This window comes from Eulemur rufifrons, chromosome 29, assembly GCF_041146395.1.
Source record: "Eulemur rufifrons isolate Redbay chromosome 29, OSU_ERuf_1, whole genome shotgun sequence".
Classification (NCBI taxonomy): Eukaryota; Metazoa; Chordata; class Mammalia; order Primates; family Lemuridae; genus Eulemur; species Eulemur rufifrons.
In genome coordinates, this window is record NC_091011.1 from 6,434,568 (window position 1) to 6,456,922 (window position 22,355).

Sequence of the window (22,355 nt, forward strand, 5' to 3'; positions counted from 1 at the left end):
ATCACCTGTTACACGTAATCGCTCAAGTAATTATCCAGACTTAGAGCAGGACACCATCATGCCTTGAATAGAATAAACAGGCATAGAGCCAGAGTGGCATGAAGCATGGCACTGGATGTTCCCAACTTCACAATAGGAAGGAGAACAGCATCACTTTAAGTCTTAAGGACTGACATGCAGAGATTTCTCTTGGAAATGAGAGTGATCTGGGGATGATGATCATATATGGTTGGTGTCAACCTAAGAATGGGTGTTTGCATTTTCTACTGACACAGGCAGCCACGCTTCCTACCAACCTGAGGCAATATTGCTGCCAATGGTGTCTATGTCTACGTGACTCCTTAGAAATGGTAGATGTGAAGATTCTTTTCCCAGACCACCTGTTAGCATGGCACAGACTGTACAACGGTCACAGCAGAGGCCCACACGCACCTCCTTCACCTGCAGGTGGGACCACACATGCTGTCACACGTGTACACATTCAGAGAGGTTCATCATCATGCCACCATGCTCCCATCTCAGGGGAGCTGCCTCTTCCCTGTCACCCTGCAGCACGGCCCTGTCTGGCTCTGCGCACAGGGCCTACCCTGGCCACCTCCTGTGACCTGCCCACATTATAGGGCCAGCAGCTCCTCAGCTTCCTTCAACTCCTTTCTTGGAAGGTTTTAAGAAGCTCAGCCAAATCATTACAATTTTCTGATCAAGAGCATTTTGGGAGCCTCCTCCATGGTCCCACCAGGAAAGAGGATGGGATGGAGAGAAGACAGCTTGAAGTCCCCCTGCGAGACTCCTCCCTCTTGCCTCCAGCCAACCTGGTGAACTCCTGCGCACTCCTCTCGCCAGGGGAAGAACCAGGTGCTTAACACTTGTAAGATGTGTGCCAAATCCCCTTCTACGATCACTGCTGAATCATACTCTCGGTCAGGACTTCTCTAAAGCAAACTTTAGAAACTCACCTTTAGGCATGCACTCAGACCCTTCCTGCTACTCGAAGTCTCTCCTGACCTTCCATCCTGGGGACTGACCATCCCGCCGGACGCTCTTTCATGCCTCTCAACATGCAGGTGCTTTCCTTGTGTGCACCTGTCTCCCCCATGGAGAACGAGCACCCTGAGGCCCTCGGTAAATGCGTGATAAAGAGATGGACACAATGAGAAGCCCCTAAAACACCCAAACGTTAAATCCACTCATCACTTTTGGGAAGAGACAGCCTGAACCCTGCAGGCCTTTCACAAAGACCACACGTCCTCACCTGCTTGTCCTGCTACCTGGGGATGGCAGGAAGGGGCTGGTCTGAAGCAGCCCCATCACCCACAGTGCCTGCCCAGACACTGTGGCTAATGGGAGGCTGGCTGGGAGCTTCTGGGGACAAGGGCCATCACCCTCCTGCCCCCAAAGCCTCGTGCCATGCACTACGTACATCAGCTGGCCCTGACTGCAGGGTGTGAAGGAAACCCACGCACGCCACGCAGTGCAGACCATGCTGTGGCAAACGGGACACAGGCCCGCCCGGCCGAGGGCCCTTTCTTCCTCTGCCCTGCAGGGTTATGGGCTACTGGATACTGAAACTGCAGGGAGATGTCTCAGGAGGCAGAGGACCTAGTCGAATCAAAGGTGGACTGGGCTTCACAGGTTGGGAGTGTTTGGAGAACGGTGGAACATTTATGCTAATGATGATCTAGCTGAGGCTCCCGGTCACTTGGGATGTACTTTATGTCTCTCATTCAAAGAGAAATGCTGCTGCCTAAAACCCGGTGACATCTCCAAACTGGCCTCTCCAAATGGGTCCTCGGCTGGTTTCTGGCATGAGAGTCACGCTCGGACTGTCCCGGTGGGTGTGCCCTCAGATGACAGGGTTATGCCCTAAATCACCTTTGCCATCTCCTCTGCAACTGTTATTGCTATTAAAATACCCCATGTAAAATTAAGTGTGACTTAACAATGAACATAAAGAAAGGTATTTGAAAAACTTTTCAGGCATGATCCAAAGTACGGCTGACAAAATCCTTTACAAAGACCTCAGTTGCCTGGCAAAATAGGATGAGGCGGCCTCTTCTGAAACACACTGTCCATGGGTGAGACTGTGTGTGTGTGCACATCCCCACCCATTTCCTCTGGCTCAAGGGGAAAGGCAGAATATGGGGCAGGAAGCAGGGGGCTGATGCCAGAGTCATGCTGGTCAACACCCCACGGAGGACTGTGCTGGGACCGGGCGTGGGGCCAGCCAGCAAAGAGGCGACCTGCTGCCCCGAGAGGGCGGGCAGGGTGGAGGCGGCTCCCTACCCGGGACACGCAGGCAGCGCCCAGCAGACCTACCGGAGTGCGTCCTCAGGTGGCCTGTGAGGGCGTCCCTCCGGCGGCAGGCATAGTTGCAGAGGTGGCACTTGAAGGGCTTCTCCCCGGAGTGTAACTTGATGTGCCGGAGCAGGTTGCCTTTCTGGGTGAAGGAGGCCCCGCACTGGTTGCACTGGAAGGGCCGCTCCCCTGGGACGAAGAGAGGACAGCCGGTGACAACAAACTCAGAGCAGGGACAACAGCACAAGGCTGCGAGAAAGTTGTTTCCCACGGGGGCTCGGTGACTTCCACCGGCTGCAGGTTTGATAGAACATGAGGCTTTCAGACTAAACCTGCCAGCTCCTTAACGCTTCACTGGCTGGGTCAATTTGATCTGAAAATCTAATTTTTTCCCCCTAAATCAGAATGGCACATCACAATGCAAATTCAAACTCATTTAAATAAAGTGACTGCAACATTTTGTGATGAAGAGCCACTCTTCCTGATCAGCAGTTTTGGAATAAACCAATATCCAATTTTGCGTGTTGTGGCATTTGGTGGGGTTTTTTAATGTGGCTTTTTTCAAAGGGTCTTTAAAATATGCCACTGAAGCAGCAAAATAAAAAGGAAACTCATTAAAAATGCATTTCAGGATCACAAGTTCATTTCAGCGTTACATTCTTATATTTAAATGAAAGGCACTTCATTATAACAGTTATAATAACTTCTTTTCATTTACATTTTCCCTGTATTTTCCCTTTCAATTTCTTCTCCATTACCTGTCTGTCCCTAAGCAGGCAAATCAGGAGAGAGACAGACAGAGTGTGAGGATGAGAGAAAGAGACAGAGAGGGAGAGAGAGAGATGGAGAAAGATTGAATAAAATGAGAAGTTAAGAAACTGAAGGAAGCTCCTTATCTTCCAAAGAACATCCCCAGATCTCCCTATGGCAGGGTACAAAGTCAGAGCTGCACTGAGATTTCCTGCATTTTTCTTCTTTCCTAAATCCTGAAACCATTAAGCTATTATTGATCTATATCCACAGAAGACAAGTTATATTTTAGGTACAGATATTCTAGGAGATGCAATTCAGCTGTTATTAAGGAATTCTTTCTGGGCCAGTACTAATGAATTTGTGACTAAGGAAACACTTGGCCTCTGCCCTGTGTGGCAGCACTGGTGTCTACATCGCGGATCTGACAAAGGGATAAACAGGTATCTGAGAAACAGAAATATTGTCTTATTTAGTCACAGATCTTGGAATCTAAATCAGTGAACATTTCATTTAACTCCCATTGAAAAGAGTGTGACACTTGTAAGTAAATATAAAAGCTCTTTTGAAAAACAAGTGCTTTATTTAGAAGAAGAGTGATATGTGACCACAATTCTGGGTTGTCAAGATACCATAGAAATGTATTTCCCAGGGACAACCTCTTCTTAGGAAAAAAGAAACATGTTAAAATGTCTATTTAACAATTTTCCCAACTGATGAATGTGATTTTGGTACAGAAGACAGCACTTATCAAAAGCAATTAAGTAGAAGCATATCTGGTACTGTTAAAATCCACACCAGATTAAATTTATAATAAGTCTATATTGGCTCTTGAATTTCATGATTATCATCACTTTTTTTTAAGTGGGCAGGATAGATGTGCTACTATAAAAGCTAAAACCAATTCACAGTGATATTCAATTATAGACCAATAGAAGGTTTCCTGATGCTGACCAGGAGGTATTCGGTGTTTCCCAAATCCCTTCCTGGATTAGTCTTGGCTGAACAGAGAGGAAAGGTTAAGTCAAGCAGGTGATGGCAAACCAGCTCACTAACTCTCCGAGTTACAAGCCTGCACCTGCGGCCAATTTTGGATGGGCGATTAAAACAGTTGGTAGCCAGGTAGCCCTGAGGTGCTTCCAATGGAGAGAGATTATTTAATTATCTATTAGAAACACTTCTGGGCCTTCATCGCACATGTGCGTGAATGTGTGCGTTCAACTCCCAGTGGACGGCCGGGAAAGGCAGGCGACCCCGTGTGCGGGGAGACCCAGAGTGAAACGCACACGCCTCCAACCACAGCTCTCATTCGGACTGGCTGTGTAGGACAGCTTGTGCAATGGCCACTCACAACAAGGATGTGGGGACATTCCTGGTGACAAAACTGTGCTTGTGGTTCGATGCCAAGCTATCAAATTCAACCCTACGCCTATGCCACGGGAAATGCCCTTTCCGGCATTGGTGAGGTGCTGGAGTCCCAGCTTCTCCCCAGGTATGAAGGGCTATAGGGAAAGCACGAGGCAGAGCTAGGGTCTTACCTATCTGAAACAGAAAGGACAGCTCATTACAGCCAAGGTGCTCTTTGGCAGGGGGGCAGGCAGGCAGGGGTTCTCTTGCATCCTGCTGTGCCCGGTGTCCTAATCCCGGTGGGCAAACAGATTTCACTGGAAACCCGTCTGTTTCTGATGGCCTGTGCTGGCACGCACAGGTCGCCCTGGGCGTGGGGTCCCGAATGGAGCATTCCTGAGAGTGACAGCACAGAGTGCTCCACTCAAGAAAGTTTCCCCTTGGATGTGTTAAGAGGTGAGGGGACACGCCCACAGAGCTGGACACGGAACACGGCCCATGTGGTGGGTGTTCCTGTGTGGCCAGAGTCCATCACTTGCCTTCTGCAGGCCAACAGCTCATTAATGCAGCTGAGTAGATCAAAATCCTCTACGGTTGTGTTCACTTTTATTGAACTGGGAGGAGGACTTTCGTATCATGATTTCAAAATTTAGTTTTTATCCCAGTGACTCTACAGGTCTCCCATTTTAGGGACCCTTGTAAGAATGTGTGAGTCCTTTTTAATAGCTTAATTGGGAAAAAAAGAAAGTCCTCATGGACACCTAGTTATAGAATTTCTGAGAGCACATCAACACGGGGAACTGAGAACTAGGTCTGAACTGCAGGAGCTGACCTGGGCCCGCTGTGCCTGCACCTTGCAGCAGCGTGACAACCGGGTGCTGTGCGCGGGAAGGCCGGGGCTGTGCCTTTTTACCTTGCAGATGGGAACAAAACAGGTGCAGGTCTATATAGAATGTCCAAAGCCCAGACACTCTTCTTGGTCTTTATTATTAAAAATTCTACCATTTAGTATAATAACACCCTGCATTTGCACTCCGAATTCCCTGCTTCCTTCCTACTTCTCTCTGATTCTCACACTGGCCCTGAGATGTAGGCAGGGAAGGCATCACTATCACACCTGAGTCCAAAATAGGAACCTGACCAGCAAAACAGGGGAAGTGAAGTGCTAGTACCAAGGAACTGTGTACAAATGGCACCAACGGTACTTCACCAAGGCACCAGTGTGGCAGAGGTGAGATGCCCCTGAGAACCCTCTGCGTATCAGGAAGGGACTGAGAAGCCCTGAGCCCCTGCCAATGCCGTCACGGGCAGGAGGAGCAATGGCCATAGTGCAAGTCCTAGCTTGTCCATGGGGAATCACATCACGCCTAAGCCCCCAGATGGAGAGCTGTTCCAAATAGCCTGTCTACTGTCCCTCACTCACCTGCACGTCCCTGACCTTGGGGGATGCTCTGCGGTCTGCGCTCCACACCTGGGTGCTGGTGAGAGTGCAGCCCACCCTCCTGTCTCCCCCCGGGGGGCTGACTCAGAGTCTGCATGTTCACAAGCTCTCAAATGACTTACATGCCCTGTGAGAAGTTTCAGAAGCACTGCTCTAGAAATGTTTTAAACATAGAGAATTCAGAAAGCACGCCTTTTCTAACATATTCACTCAGATCCCAGGAAAATGAAAACCCTTCTAGCATGAGCAGTTAGTTATTCAACTCTAGTTTGGCCAAACCAGGCATTGCTCTAGCTACCTGTGACCCTCTATATTTATGCAAATGGAAGTGCATGATGAAGACAATCCATGAGTTCATTGTTTCAGGTGTTTTGTTTTTCTTTTAAATAAAGGGCAAGGCAGGAACTATAAAATTGATTTCCGGGAGTTATTTGTTCCGTAAGTGAGAAACTCAGTGTACTGGTGTTTAGGTGGCACCTAGCTGCTACTGTTGGGAGAAATGAGTGGCAAACAGCAGGTACCAACCCGCGCCGTATCTGTTCTTGGCAGGTTGATTCATTAAATGTAATTATCCTTTTTATCAAGGCAGGCAGTCATTATATTTTGGCAATTTAGTATGCCAGAATTTGATTCACTTATCAAATATTCATGTCAGAGAATTTTCACTGTACAGTCAGGCTCTACACGAAGTAGCAGCAAAGCAATGCACGGGTAAGGTCTGCTCCCAGGGGTCCCAGCGGGTCCTGGGGAGTGCCTGGCACAGGTAGCCTACCTCCCCGCCGATGTCCACTCACACAGAAGGGGGAACGGACTGCCGCCCAGCTCACTGCACCTAGCTCTGGATGTGATGGGTGTATTTCACTGGGTAATCTAAGGATTAGGGGAACATTACGAAGATCAAAGTCTGCTTAATTTTAGAAGCTGATTTTTTATTGAAGATGGATACCTATTGAAAATCAATTTATTGATGGTTTTTTGGACATATTACAAGTGGAATACATCATTTTGGAAACTGCCTTGACTCAAATGTAAAAATCACACTCCCACAAATATCCGTATTTTCTGACAACTCAGCTTTTTCTTTTTTTGCTCAACAAAATTTCTGAATTCCTGCTGAAAGTTTGATGAACATATATGTTTTGGCCCCATGCAGCAGCACAGAAGGCTCTGCTTTTCCTCACTTCCCTGAGACATCTTATAGAATTTCCTAGGTCTCTAAAGTGCACTTTTCATCTTCCTCTCCCCTCCTGGGGACTGCAGTGGCAGCCACCAGCCCTGTGACAACCTAGCAACGCCAGCTCATGGGCAGTGAGGGTGCAGGTCTCCAGGCTTTGAGTCCACACTTTCAGCGACCACTAGAATTGGTGAATTTATTGTGTTTTACCCACCTTTAGGGCAGCTTCCCATGTAAAGAAAAGTTTCTGTTCAATTCAGAAGAAACCTTCTGCCTACAGTTAAAGGTAAAATGTGTGCCATGAATATTTTATTTCCAAGACTCTTCAGCACCATTAGTGGTGGTGACTCGGCAGTTCTGCTGGACCAGCCTGTGACTGTTCCATCAACATGCCTGGCTGTCAGAGACGCGTGGAGCGGGCACGATGTGGACACCCGAGACTCCGAGATGAGCTGTGCTTCCCGCCCTGCCGGGGAGAGACCCTCTTGTAAGCCCGGCACAACTCCCTGACACTAGATCACTCATATTCCTTTTTTTTTTTTTTTTTTTTTGAGATGGAATACCACTTACACTTTGAAAACCTCCAGTAAATCTTGCAAAAAGACGGGGTCTTAGCATGAAATTGTTTTACCAATTGAGATGAAAACAAACTGTCTGATTGGAAGAGTCATCTGTTAGAGGGTGAGCCATTTGAAAACCGATCCGTCCTCTCTCTGAGAAACTGAATTTTGCTGCTATTCCACCATCCACTAATGTTTCTAAAAAGCAAGCTCTGTTAGTTTGAAAAAAATTAAAACGCACACATGACTCATGGTTCCTCAGTGGGAACTCTGAGGAGGAGGTTTCCGTGTATCGGGACTCTGTTTTGCTGAGGGTGGACCGCTGAGCACGTGCAACCTACGGGTGCAGCCAAGGCTGTTTGGCAAGTATAACATCAGGCCCTCGACAGACTTCTCATCTGGTCTGTTCACTTTTACCGTGTTTTATTTACAGGGTCCGTTGGTGTGTGTTGGGCAGTCCTGTGAGTGTTGCTCGGGAACGAGAACACCATAACTCAGCACCAGCCGGACCCAGCCGCTTGCAACCCTGTGCTGCTAACCAGCTTGCAGCACGCTCAAAACCCTCGAGGAAGACAGGATGTCTTCATCACCCCACAGGCCTTCTCCAGGCCACTAAAGGAAAAACTGCTCCCGGCCTTACCAGTGTGGCTTCTCTTGTGAACCATGAGCACATTGGGCCCGATGCAAATGATCCCACAGATATCACACTTTAGCTTTCCGTTAGGAAGTCGAATGCCTCCAACGCCCGACAAAGCCGCGCTGCCTTGGTCCCTGTGGGAGCCATTCATTTTCTCTCCCGAGGCATCAAGCATTCGTAAATCCTCCGCACATTCTTCCCCATTCATTTCACAGGCACGCCCATTCTCTTCATCACTCTGAGTCTCTACTTTAACATTACCGGCTGAAAGACACAATACAGGAGGCCACTCAGGGTCATTGCAAAAAAACCACAACAGAACAACATAGCAGCAAAAAGACAATCAAATAGATGCGGCGAGCTACTAAACAGACGTTCTTAGCATATACCAAGGGGGTGCAGCCCCAGCTCCCCCTGCGTTCAGCCTGGAGCGGGCTTCGAGGCACGCCGCAGATGGGCCAAGGGTGCAGGCTGCAGGGAGGACCCGCCAGCCCGCTCTATGGACCCGAATGGAGAGTGTCTGAAAATGCATGAAAAAGCTGTTTATGAAGTCGACACTTTAGAGTTGGGCCCTCACTTTAAGCAGGTTAAGGTCACCGGATCCACAGCCTTGTGGAACCTCAGGAGGGGTCTGAGGCAGATCCTACACCTGCTCTGCCAGAGGAGCACCTTGCCCTAGAAGTGGAGCACTGCTTGGGTCACACCGTCCAACTCACTAGGACGTGTGAGCTTGTTTGGCAAAATCCCTAAGACAGTGGTTATCAAGTCTGAAAAATTTCCTGCTCTCATTTCATGTAAATAGTAGTGGACCTTGGGACAAATCTCAGCAAACACACACTCAGAGTTCTGACCACAGGTCCCTTCGAGACTCCTGGAAGACCCTTCTGTCTCTTTGGCACGTGATCATTCTAATCCCTTTTTATCTTTCAATGACGTAAATGAATCCTGTGTTCCCAGGTAGAGGCATCATTTCTTACATTTCTTCCTTTTGCGGAAGGGCTATTTGGAGTGCTTTATGACTGCACGATTTCTGGAAGAGCTTTTCAAGGAGAAAGATGCTTGTGTGTGTCGGGGGGGTGGGCAGTGAACTGCTGGTGTCAACGGGTACAACCACCACTGTTTACTCTGTGTCATTGTCTCCTCTAAGTCATGTAGGGTAATAATGTCATCTGCATATTTCTCTTCCTAGAGAAAATAGGAGACATCTTGTTTGCATGCTTCTGAGACACTGACAGCGAATGGATGAACCCAACACTCTAAGGACTAGCAGAACCTGCAGTTATGCCCAAAGCCATCATTTTAATCATCATTTGCACAGACTAAAAAGAGCAGGTAGGTAAATTTTGCCAAGTAAAATAGTCAACGAGATAGATGACAATGAAGACTGCATAATTTTTGGTCAATATCTTCCATCAATGGTTCTCAGAGTTTGGTCCCCGGAGAGGCAGCATCAGCATCACCTAAGAACTTGCTGGACGCCCAGGTTGTTGGGGCCACCCCAGACCTGCTGGCTCAGAAACCCCGGGTGGGCCCAGCAATCTGTGTGTTAATGAGCCCTCCAGGGGATTCTAGTGTACATTCAGGACTGAGAGCAACTGTTTTAAATAACCAACTTTGTTAGTAACACTCCAAATTTGTTTTATTCAACAAATTCCTCTTATTTGAAGATCTAAAGTCCAGACACTGAAATCAAACTACCTGGTCTGGAATCTCAGTCTACTATTCAGAGGCTCTGAGATCTTGGGCAAGTTCTGTGACGTCTCTGTGCCTCGATTTTCTCATCTGTGAAAAACAGGAACCATCAGAGCACTAGCCCATCACAGTTAACACATGGGGAGATGGCGGAGGACAGTGATGGGACATGGCAGGTGGAGCCATGCGCCAGTGGTTGCCCGTGTCAACGGTCGTACGTGTCGACACCTGGTAGTCCCAGCGCAGCCATTCCATGGAGTGATGCTCTGTCTGCCCCAACGCCACATGCCAGCACACAGCAATTTAATCGCACCCTCCCGTTTAACCTTCACAACAACTTCATAAAGGAAGAACTATTACTATGCTATTTTACAGTTGAAGAAGCTGAGGCATAAATAGGTTGAAAACTTTCTAAGGTCACACAGCTAGCAAGTGGCAGGGTTGGGAGGTAACGGCAGGCAGCCTGGCTCCAGTCCCCAAGTCCTAACCTCTATCCAGATGTCCCTCGGGATCCACAAGGCATTGCTTCGGGGACCCCACAGACACCAAATCTGTGGGTGCTCAAGTCCCATAGTTGGCCCCATGGGAACGTGCAGATGTGAAAAGTCTGCCCTCCATATCCAAGGGTTCCACGTCCCTCACACACTGTAATTTCAACCCATAGTTGGCAGAATCTGCAGATGTAGACCCCATGGATACCGAGGGCTGCCTGCCTGCCAGTGTTTTCCTACTAGCTCTTCGGAGAAAAGACAGACAAAGGAATAAAATAAATTAACTAGAACATGGGCCACAGCCTCCGTGGTGGACCCGAAGACCCCAGAAGTGAGAATGTACCACCAGGCTGAACTGTGCCACCTGTCTCTTCCCACCGGATCCTGGCATTCTGCCAGACTGCGCTGAGACTAGTGCAGTGGGGACTCCCCAGTGTGCTTTCCTGCGAGACTCTGAAGATCAGAGGCTCAGCACCTGCATCCAAGCAGCCTCCCGCTCACCTCTCCCGCCTGCCAGAGACAAAAGACGTGGACAATAAAGGGGACAGGTTGGCTGTTCAGGCAATGGTGCTTAATTATTGCTCAGTTCTTTAGAATCCGTATTCTCAGGTAGGGGCTGTGTATCTTTTTGGGTGGAAGCGAATTCACTAGGCCCTCGTTGCTCTCCAGTGTCTGCACCAGCCTGCCCTGGAAACATGGTAAAACTGCAAAGATCTGTGCACTCCTTAACCTGGGATTATTTCTAATCATCCATCTTGTGGTTTTTAGAATGAGATTGGGGCCTTCTAGAACACAGTGGAGCAGATTATGATTCCATGGGAGCTACGCCACAGGGCTACAGCAATGGTGGGAGCCAAGTTGCAAATATAGAGTGGATCTCAAAAGTTGAAACCTAACAGACATAACGTAAGGTCTAGTGAAATTGAAAACACACGCTCGGGGTGAGGGTGTCTCAGCTTCCCGTATGCAAGTGTGCAAACGGTTTCTGGGGTTTTCACTGAAGGTGAGCTCATGCTGTGGCTGGAAGAAAGGAATGGCTGAAGAAGTGGTTCTGGAGTCCTGCAGCGACTGAGATCTGGAGTCCCTGGCACTGGCCGGTGACTGTGCCTCTTGTGAAACGGGCAAGCACGGGCAGGAGCGGGTGCCCAGGAAAGGAAGTCCTGGGGACCGAAATTCCTGCAAGGAATGTCGCCGGCCCTGGACACGCCCGGCTCAGAGAAAGCAAAGGCCCAGGCTGAGAGGCTGGGCAGGTAGCAGCCAGGAGAGACGCACCCGGCCAAGCAGGACCAGCACTTCCTCAGTGTGGCTCTAAAAGTGAAGAGAAGGCATTGAGGAGAGGCGACTGGGCAATAAATGCAAGAAGGGGGTCCTGCCACAGGAGGCCTCCACACAGGCAGGCAGGGGGCAGGCCCTGGAGGTTGGCAGGCGCCCCGATCTCAGGTCCTGCCACCCCCGTGGCCCTGTGTACGGCCTCCACCAGCATGCCCCCGCCAGGAGTGAGTCAAGGCCTCTGAGGGCCCTTCCCTTTACCTAGAAAAAAATAACAAGTGGAGTGCGGCCTGCCGATGGCAGTGTACACAGGGCTCGTGGGGAGGCTCGGCAGGTGTGTGTGAGTTTCCACGGGCCCTTTATTAAGATTTTGAAATCCACCTGCAGAAGGCAACGACATCAGTGGTTCCTTCCACTAATGAAGGCGGAGTCTGGGACGGATGATGGGCATTTGTTGCTGCCACCCATCTCCCGGCAGTCTCATACTGAGGTAACCTGGAGCCCGCCCAAAGGGACATGCAAGGCTCCCAGCTGACTCCGTTAAGAATGTCACATGAGGAGTCCTTTCATTTTCTTAATAAAAATCCTTAAATAGTACACATCAGACCTGTCCCACAATAAATTCTGTGAAATAGTCAGTCTGCCCCTAATTTGCACTGACTGTGTTTTGGTCGACTCCAGGGATTTGTCTCCATGGAAAGTTAGCCAGGGCTCACGCTGACTGGCCCTGTCTGGACACCCGAACCTCTCCGACTCCCCCACTTGCTTGGACCTGGACTGCCTCGCTGTGGAACTGTTTCCATGAGATGGAGCACTCTCCCCGAATATAGCGAATAGACTTATAAATATTTTGTAAACTCCCCTACTACTTAAAAAAACGTTGAGCTCAGTACGATGCTGAACTGAACTGATTAAATATACAACGTGAAATGGAGACGTGTCCGTTTCTCTCCCCCAGAACACTCTGGCTCAGGCCTGCCCAGGGCTCTTTCACTGACTAAGAGATAATGGACAGGGGCCCAATTTTATTATTCAATAAATGTGGCTTATGTTAAGAGTGGATGTTTTCAAACCCCCAGTCAAAAGCTACTTTCCTTCCCAGATGCTATTTAAAAATAGGAAAAATGAAAATCTTGCTGTCATATCTTAGAGGACTTCAATGTTATTAGTTACCCAACAGTCCTAAGAGAGACCCCATACCCTGAATGTAGGTGGAATCTATAGACAAATTTAGAATTGAAGAACCCGGAGGCCTGGCTTTGCTGCCGAGTGTTATATGCACTAACAAATAATTAATCATTGTTTAATGCATAGGTATAATGTACACTGGCAGTCCTCACTTTACAAATGGGTTATGTTTCCTCTTCATTTCCTTTTCCTTTTTAGAATACTTTTCCATTTACTGGAAAAGTGAATGTTTGGTACTCAGAATGCATTTCTCCATTGAAAAGATAGTCTGAAATATCACTCCGGTAGGAGTTTGGGCCATGTGAGCTTGAAATGTTCAGTATTTTAAATAAAAAATGTGACACAGATATATTCTTGCAACACTCGTGACTAGCAAGTAAAAATCAAACGAAATAAAAACATTTACGATGTATCTTGAATCACGGTACTTAAATGAAAATTTGAGATGAAGAAGAGATTTATATATGTGTTTTTGTGTTGCCTCTAAAAGAGACTTACGAAACTTTTAGGCATTTTAAAGGTCAATGGAACCGTTTATTATAATTTAATAGCATTTAAAATGTAGAGTTTTTTTTTTTATCAAAGTGCATGATTAGAAACACTTTTCTCATTTGATGTCTAATGCCTTTAAATGGAAAGAAGTGGAGAAGAGAAAAGAAAGACAAAAGAGAGAAAAGAGAAAGTATAAAAAAGAACAAGTTGTAAGCATATAGACATTTACCTCAGGTAACTAGGGACACAAACTGGAATAAAGAAGGCAGAGGAGGTCAAAAAGGCTATGTTTTTAATTTTCCAGAAGGAAGAGGTGTTAAGGGGCAGAGAGGGCAATTCTCCATTGTGACCACAAGGTGGCGATATTGGCCCAGAACAGTTTGGTTGCCGTTTGGGTGGGGAAGTCCCGAGATCTACGGGCCACTAGTGTGCACGGGAGAGTCACAGGTTGACTACTGGGGAGGGGGTGGGGGGGTGGGGAGAGAAAGAGAGACACCGATACCTCACCAACATATTGCATAAATATATAGGTGAGGCGTATCATCTATGTTTTAAAAACTCCAAATATATTTTCACATGCAGCAATGTTTACAGACTGTTTCCACCAAAGCATCTGCTTCAACATTACCGTATGCTCGGGCCTACACCCTCCTCAACTTAACAAAAACATGTCTTAGAATATATTATTTTACTCTTAAGTGCATTTAAATTCTCAAAACATTTCAACAATATGATTGTTCATCTCAAAGTCAGTATCATTTCTCTGTCCTAGTACCTTAATGTTTTCTATGTCCACAAAAGCACACACTTATACATATACACATATACACATATATCAACATTTACATATATATACATATATATCTCACAGAAGTAAATATCAAGCTATTTTAAAGTGGAATCAAAGGAATATCAGTAAAAGAAAGATTTCTATGCATTTTATATTTGGAAAAACAGTCAATCTAGTTTGTGGGAAAAGGGGTGTACTTAGACTGACACTGCTAAATCCTTTAGATACCAGGTCGTTTTTGATAACCAGGATGTCAGAAACCTAAACTGTTTTTGATATCTTTTAAATTAGAGTCTGTAAGCATGATTGCTACAGTGTTAACAAACACAAACTGTTTTCTGATGTTTTATAATATTAGAGAATTTACTAATACAGGTTCTGAAGACCCAAGTCCTAAGGGGTCTAACAACTTGCATGACTTTAAATATTCAGCTCTCTATGTAAGTTTTAAAAAGCACTCTTCATTCTTTAAGATACTCCTTCAAGGGTGTTGCCCAAATAAATTTATCATTTATCAGCTCTCAATACCTAAAAAAGAAAAATGAAATTAACATCTGTGTTTGGTTTAACAGCTCAGGTCAGAGAAGGTCCCGCCTGCACCCAGCGTTGACGGTGAGCTTGCTCATGCAGCGAGCAGCACGGCTAACGGCCTGGACGCCTGTGATTTCTCTCTTCTCGGTTCTGAAATTCACACTCCAGAGCAGCACATGGGGAGTATGTGTCTGTCCCCTGTCCCGCAAAAGTGTAAAAATTATCTCGAAACCATATTATGTTGTTTGATGGTGACAGGAAGTATGGCCATTTTATCCTCACACTCAGTGAAAAGGAGATAATCACAACCCTGGTAACAAAACGGTCCAACAGTACCAGCAGAGTAACAGTCCCACTGGTCCTATCCTTGCTTCCACCCTCGCTGTTGCTCCACCGCCATGCTCCCTGGTACATCGCTCAACTGCCTAAACCTCACCTGGGTACTTTATTACATAAATGGTGTCCCTGATGGTAGATATTTAATGAATAGAATGGTAAATATTTAATTTATCTCCTTTTTTCAAGTGTGAAGGAAAGTGTTCATGCAGGAACATGCACTCACAATATTTACACAATGGAAACTGAGTATGAAATGAACACATATTGCCATGTTCTAGAAGCAAAGCATATACTTACGAGAGAAAGATTGGGGAATTATTGCATGAAAATCCCTAAAGTCATCAGCCCCATATGTAACTGCAATAAAGAAGGCAGAAAGAAAGCTGGGTTGTGATACCATTAGAGAGATATAGAAAGAATTTAACAGAAAGCTTTATTTTAAAAAAAAAAAAACCAAACATATTATTGCTCAAAACCATTGTTTAGCTACTCATCTGCTATATAATTGGCCCTCATATAGGCAACAGAAAAGTGATCACTCAGAAAAAGGCTGAATCCCCCCGGGTCTCAAATCACAGCATTGTATCATAAGGGTAGTTTGCAGCAACTGCTGTCGGGTTCAGCATCTTAGAGGTGGTAACACAAACATTCTAGAACTATGAGAAACCATTCAGCAGAACTGGTCCAAGACCTCAGCCTCATTACAGAGCACCTCCCGGGAGAGCACATATCTTCACAAAAACAGTGTCTCTTAATGAGCTGACTGCATTGAAAATGTTCTTCATTCAGCTTTTTCTTAGCAAGTGTTTATAGAAAATCAGAAAATGTTCATGCAACCCACCAGATAGGGAAAAATTAACGTCTTCCCTGACCCCAAGCAGAGCTGCCCATTCCTGCGAGTGGTCCTCTCAGTGGCTTGCGTAAGCGCTATCACGGCCTCACATCTCACAGCTTTCCTCCCTTTCAGTCTCCCGGCGTGCTCCTACGTCTTCACACTTGGCAGATTCTGCACATGCGCGCACACACACACACACACACACACACACACAATTTTCTTTCCAAGGGCACAGCCCAGTGACTATCAGAGTTAGGTGCACAATGCAGCTGCTAAGTTAAACTTGTTGGATGAGATACTAAGTTAGTAAAGTCTCCAAAGTGACCTGCAGGAAACAGACCCTCTTGAACTTTGCTTAAACCAGTATTTCCCAAATTTCTCTGACCACAGACCCTCCCTTTTCCCCCATGAAAAACTCAATAAATTATTGAGATAATGGGCAAACATAGTTTAGGAGACACTTTCAAAGCTGTTTCTTGAAGTGACTGGCTTAATTATCTCCTAGCAAACCCTTCCTCTTCATCTATTTATTCTGCATGCTGACAGTTCAAATCTAATGGATAAGGCCGCCACCACGAATCCCATCAGGCAGAGCTATCGTGAGTTGGCTTGCCCCCGCGCGGATGTGCCTGCTGGCCTGCACAGCCAGATTTATGACAACCTGTGCGTTCTTGTCGGCACTGCGCTCTCACCCCTTCTACAAACGCTTTGACCTGAGTTATTCTACAAGATGGGGCTTCTCCTAGCTCAGATAATAGGAGAAAAGGCAAAGGCGGTTTAAAGGGTAAGTATTACCACTTGAAAATAGGGCATCACAACAGGTGATAGGGTATGAAACTCTCTGATGAAACAACAAAACACTGTGATACACCTGATAATGGTGACAATGGCCACATGGTGCTTATAATTTGAAAGTGAACTTCCTGATACACCCTTCAGCTCTGAGGCCAGGGCTGCTACCTGTCACCTGTGTGATGATCACAGCAGTGGGAAGTACCACGTTTACCAGTGTACGGAGGAGTAAAGGAGCTTAGAGATGATAAGTGAACGCAATGTGTCTAACACTGGTCTCACCACCAGAGAACGTGGACTTGTGCAGTCTTGAGGAATCAAAGAGTAAGTAAGCCCTGAGATACCGACTTCTGCCAGGACACTCTCCACTCCACACATTGCCATTAATAGCAAGAATATTGCAATACACTGTTAGACATTAAATGTTAGTCACTTTTCAAGAGAATCAGTTCTTTGCCTAGCGTAATTCAAAGTAATTTGTTAATTTTTATCCTAAATACTTGATTCCCTAAAAATTACAAAAAGTTTAAAAAACAAAATATTATTTTAGCTATCAAGTTATTCCACAACTGCAGAGTAAAGCTGAATTAATAAGAACTCACTCTCGTTCCTGTACCATCCATATTCATGCATACAACTTCATTTTTTTTTTTTGAGACAGATTCTCACTCTGTCACCTTGGCTAGAGTGCTGTGGCGTCAGCCTAGCTCAAAGAAGCCTCAAACTCCTGGGCTCAAGCGATCCTCCTGCCTCAGCCTCCCAAGTAGCTGGGCCTACAGGCATGTGCCACCATGCCCAGCTAATTTTTCTATTATTTAGTATAGACGGGGTCTCTCTCTTGCTCAGGCTGGTCTCGAACTCCTGACCTCAAGCGATCCTCCTGCCTCAGCCTCCCACAGTGCTAGGATTACAGGCATGAGCCATGGCACCCAGCCCCACACAACTTATGAGTTTAGAAAAAGGAGTGTATGTTATTCTAGATGGACAGGTAATTATGCACAACAGTGAAATGTGGAAACAGCCTGTTCTATGCTAAAGTCCAGTATCTCGTGGTGGCCACTCACTTTATAAACGCCAGGTACTTATGGAGCACTTCCCACAAGCAGCCGTTAATCCCCACGTTGTCCTGTGAGGCAGGCACTGTTACCATTTTACCAATGAGGAAACTGGGGCTCAGAGGAAGTTCTGGAATTTGCTGTTCTGGTGGTTAGCATGTACATTTGCAAATTTGAGACATCTAGTTAACACATAATAATCAGGATTCAAAACGCACATTCTCTCCATGTAAGCTTCTTTGGGTAGCAGAGGCCTTGTGGAAGCTGTGTTCACGGTGCTTGAGTGGCAGTGCGAAGTGTGTACGCTGCTGCAGCTGCAGAAACACGTACACACGTAAGTGTGCTCGTGTGTGTGCACATGCCCTCACTTGCAGTGGGACATGGGGAGGAACGGTGCACTTACCAACAGGGTCCCCCAAACAGTGAACTGATTACCAACCACGGAACCAATGACTGGGAAGGTATGGCCACTAGGGCCTCCGTAGCTCCGTCCCTCGTGTGGACCCCAGGGGCCCAGCAGCTAAGCCTGGCATTCCTCACCCCACAGCGAGGGTAGGTGACTGAACAAAGACACAGAGGAGGCGAGTGTGCACAGTGGTCCCTGACTGCTCCTTACACCCCGCGAGCTGCTGGCCCAGGGGCTGTGCAGACTGACAGTGTTCGGGCAAGCTGGGAGACAGGCCTTGCAGCCCTGGTTCTCATGCGTTTGGGGCATTTGCAGGTGCAGACTCCACGTGCCCTGGAGACAGTCCTGGCTTTCAGCTGGCCTCTCGCTTGCCGTGAGAAGCAGTCACGGTGATGTTACGGAAGTTATCATTCGGTGATTAACTCTCAGCCTTGTTCTCATTTATCTAAATTCCATGTCAAATTTCAGGCCATTGTTTTATAAAAGAGCACCGATTAAAAAATGTGTTAAATGTTTTTCTAAGTTTTCTAAATTTCTGAAATACATTCTTTTTATCAAAAGTAATTTTAACTCATTTGGTGGGAATTTCTATTCCCCAAACTGTCATGCACATTTTCATATAAAATGCTGTGAACACCTCAGATTATGAATCTTATTCAGATTGCCAAACTGATGAACATTATGGGAAAAAAATGAAATGCCCACAAACCACACTTTTCAGTTTTCATTTAGCTGTGCATATAATTATAAACTTCTTGGGCCATTGTCACCTTAGGGAGAGGTGATACATACTTGAGATGTTCAAAACAAGAGGGAGGGGATCTGCTCCACTTTCAAGTCCAAGAACAACACTGACAACTTTCTGGGGAGGGCAAACACATTTAGGTTTGTATTTAAGAGAATTTAGAAATATGCTCTAGTGGGACTTTTACACATATTCTGTAAGTCATCCTAACCTGCCAGTCACTGTCAGATCATTAGACTCTCGTTCACTTGTCCAGTGCGGTTTGCAGTGACCTTGGCAATGCCTCCAGCTGGCACTTTGTGTAAGGGCGTCCTGACTGGGGACCGGGCCAGTGAGAGCCCAGGAGTGGGAAAGCCAGGTGAAGGTGGACGGGAGGACCCGGCGCCCCACACAACACTGCCGGCCACACTCCTGCAGGGTGCTAGTGAAATCCGGAATGGGTACCAGATCCAGAGGCTGTGAAAATCCTTCCAGACCTAGGCATTCTGTGGACGGATACATTTGTTCTTAGACCACGCTGCAGTGGGGGCTCAGGGTTTTCTCTCAGGATGAGAACGCTAAGCGGTACCTGCTGACTGCACTCCAGGAAGGCACTGCTGCTCCGGCATCACACAAGGGGGGCTGAAATGCAAACAGGCTCCCAGGTGGACTCAAGGACACGGACGAGCTGAGGAGCGCGGGTGGGTGAGATGTTGCTCACCTGAGCTCCTCAGGTGACTGGGGACTCCTCAGCGGCTCCTGTCTCCGCCCTGACAGTTTCAACTCCGCTGTCACTTTTCTCCTCCTCACTCCATCAGCTCCTCTTGTCAGACACCAAGGGTCCTGCTGTGTCTTACGCAGCCTGCGTTGCTGCACCGCCCCCAGCGTAGAACCTTCCGCCCAGTGGGCGTGCAACGTTTGGAGCAGGAGGCAAGCAGAGACAGGCCCAGGGCCCCCCGTCGTGGGCTCTGTCCCCACCGACTGCCCGTTCCTGCTCTATGCCCCGCGCATGCGCACCCAGATCCAAACCCTCCTCACCCCCCAGACCCAGCTCTCCCTGCAGCCCCGCACCTGTCGGCGATGCTCCATCTCGCTTCCTTGCGTTCGAGCCCACACGAGGCTCCCGCCACTCCCACCTGACACAGCCAAATTGTCACAGAGTCCTTTGGCGATACCTTTTCTCTTACTGTTTTCCAGTCGCGCAGCATCCCAGCACGGCCACGGAGCGGTGCCATCAGCCCGCCCAGCCAGCCCGGCCGCAGCGTCCTGCCCGCGTTTCCCGTCCACCGCCCGGCACGTGAGCGGGTTGTTCGCCTCGCGGGGACCTCGCAGGCTCCCTCTTGGTCTGCCCTGCCCATTGCACTAAGATCACCGTCCCTAGCGCTGCTCTTACTGGGTCATATCTTCCAAATGTGTCACAGGTCTGCACTGGTAGGATGAGCGAAAAACCTCCAGTCCTGTGGCCCTGTGCCAAAATTCAGCCCCTCCCCCAAACTGGCGAACGACGACAGTGAGCCTTTCAGCAGGCAATACTATTCCCATAAGCACATGGATGAACCTTACGGAGAAATGCTAAAAAAACAGACCAACAAAAACCTCACAAACCATACCTCACCCTAACTACGCGGCAGCCGCCAGGAGTAGCGCACATACTCCCTGCGTCACTGAGCCTCGCGCGGAACGTGTCCCCTGGCCCAAGACCTCCAGGCCGGACAGAGACGCTCGGCCGCTGCCCCTCGCACCGCGCTCTCCCGCTACGCAGGCTGCGCCCTCGCGGGGCCGGAGCCCCCGCGGTCCTGCTCCATCGCCCGTCCTTTGTCTGTTCAGAATCTGACCCTTCTCCTGGGCATTATTGCCCATCGTCTCCCTTCGAGACTCCCGGGGTGTGTGCCCAGTTCTAGAGCTTGACGGTCTCCAACCCAGTTCTGCACCCAGAGGCTGCGGCTGACCGGGACTTTGCTTCCCCTTCCGCCCACCTGCTCTCCAGACAAGGTGCTCATGATACGGAGGTTGAATTAAGAAGGCTCCTACTTTCTGAAGATGACCACACTAGCTGAACCCTGTCAGGAATCCACTTACAGTAAATGAGAAGCTGCAGAGTACATGGCAGAAAGCATTTTATCTCCTGTGGTGGTTACCAGTGGGGTTCCCAGGAAACTGGGTCCATTTCCACCAAGTTAGCAACGGGGCAAATCCTTCTTGCCATCCTTCCACTCAGGTTGAACTTCACTCGGCTACCGAGAACGGAGCACAGGTGGACTGGCTTTCTGCTCAAATGGGTCCTCTGGCTCCTCCGGCCTGTGCCACATCACACCCTGGCTGTCATGAACCTCACAAGTCAGCTGGTGACAGCGGTGGCCCATCAACTCATGGCACGAAGAGGCAGCCAGACCACGGAACAGGTATGAGCTTTGAGCCAGAGGACAGTGTTGGACGTGCAGTTGGTCAAGTGCCAACTGCTCGGAGCCTCAGTTTCCTCGTCCACCAAATGGGAATAATCACATCTGTTTGGTCAGGTTTGTGTGAAGATTCATGGTAGTACTTACAAGGTCCTGGGTCTTTGGCTGGCGCTGGGCACTGTGGCTATTTTCTTAGCAGAAAGCCACAAGCAAAATAACATTTTCTCATCAACAAAGACTTCAGGACCTGTGGGATCAGCTACACCCAACCAACAGTCACCAAGTTTCTCAAATGGGGGAGCAATGGGGATACTGCTTTGCACGGCATTGAAGGTGAAGGAACAAAGGCAGACGCCCTCAGGGGAAATGCCAGGTGACCTCACCTCTGTGCGGCTCCCCTTCTACTCCAGACGCCCCTGGTAGGCACTCACTCCATCAAGGAAGGGGGCCGTGGTGACCTTTCTAAGGGCCTCACTAACCGAGTGGTGTTTCGGGGTCAACTGTCAGGTTGAGGGACAGTTTTGGTTGCTTCCGGTGGGACATACCAAAGATGGCCAAAGTCATTTTGCTTTACTTCCAATTCCAGCCGTCAGAGCTCCTTCCCAGAGCAGACAGTCGATGTGGAGAGCTCAGGAGAAGGGTGGGATGAACCAATATCTGGCCCTTGCTCTCTTGATGGAGCACAACTGGCTGCCTGTCCTATCTTATTTATGTTTCATTAACACAATTCTAACTTTTCCCAGTGAACTAATTAGGATAGAAAAAGCTCCCTAGAAAAAGAGAAATGGACAAAGACTTTCTTCTAAAGCGTACAAGAGAGGAAACAGTAGGTTCAAAATGATGGTTCCATTTATGGGGTCAGCTTTTAAATCCTCGTTTTGGTGCCATCTGTGGTCTGCCCAGACGCTGCGACTGGAGTGTTGCCTCAGCCACCTCCTAGTCCTTTCTCACGTCAGCTGACTTCCTGGCCCGGGATCTCTAGGTAACCACAATTTGGGGGAAAGCATTCAACAGGTAAAAAAGGGATGTGATATCCTCCTTGCTTATTCTTTTTGGGGAAAAATATTGTTATTTTTGTAAAAATAATATTTTCTTATTCCAAAGATATCAAGTAGACAGAAGTACTATGACGACATTTCTAGAAATTA

The 22,355-nt window shown here is 47.8% G+C and overlaps 1 protein-coding gene across 1 annotated transcript in view; it reads right to left on the bottom strand.

Moving 5' to 3' along the window:
• Positions 1-22,355, bottom strand: part of IKZF1 (IKAROS family zinc finger 1) — an 87,313-nt gene that overhangs the window by 13,804 nt on the left and 51,154 nt on the right. Inside the window, exons 4-6 of the mRNA XM_069461857.1 lie at positions 15,294-15,353; positions 8,208-8,468; positions 2,317-2,484 (exon numbers count right to left, since the gene is read on the bottom strand). Of these exons, the coding sequence (XP_069317958.1) occupies positions 2,317-2,484; positions 8,208-8,468; positions 15,294-15,353 (489 nt within the window). The remainder of the gene's footprint in view (positions 1-2,316; positions 2,485-8,207; positions 8,469-15,293; positions 15,354-22,355) is intronic.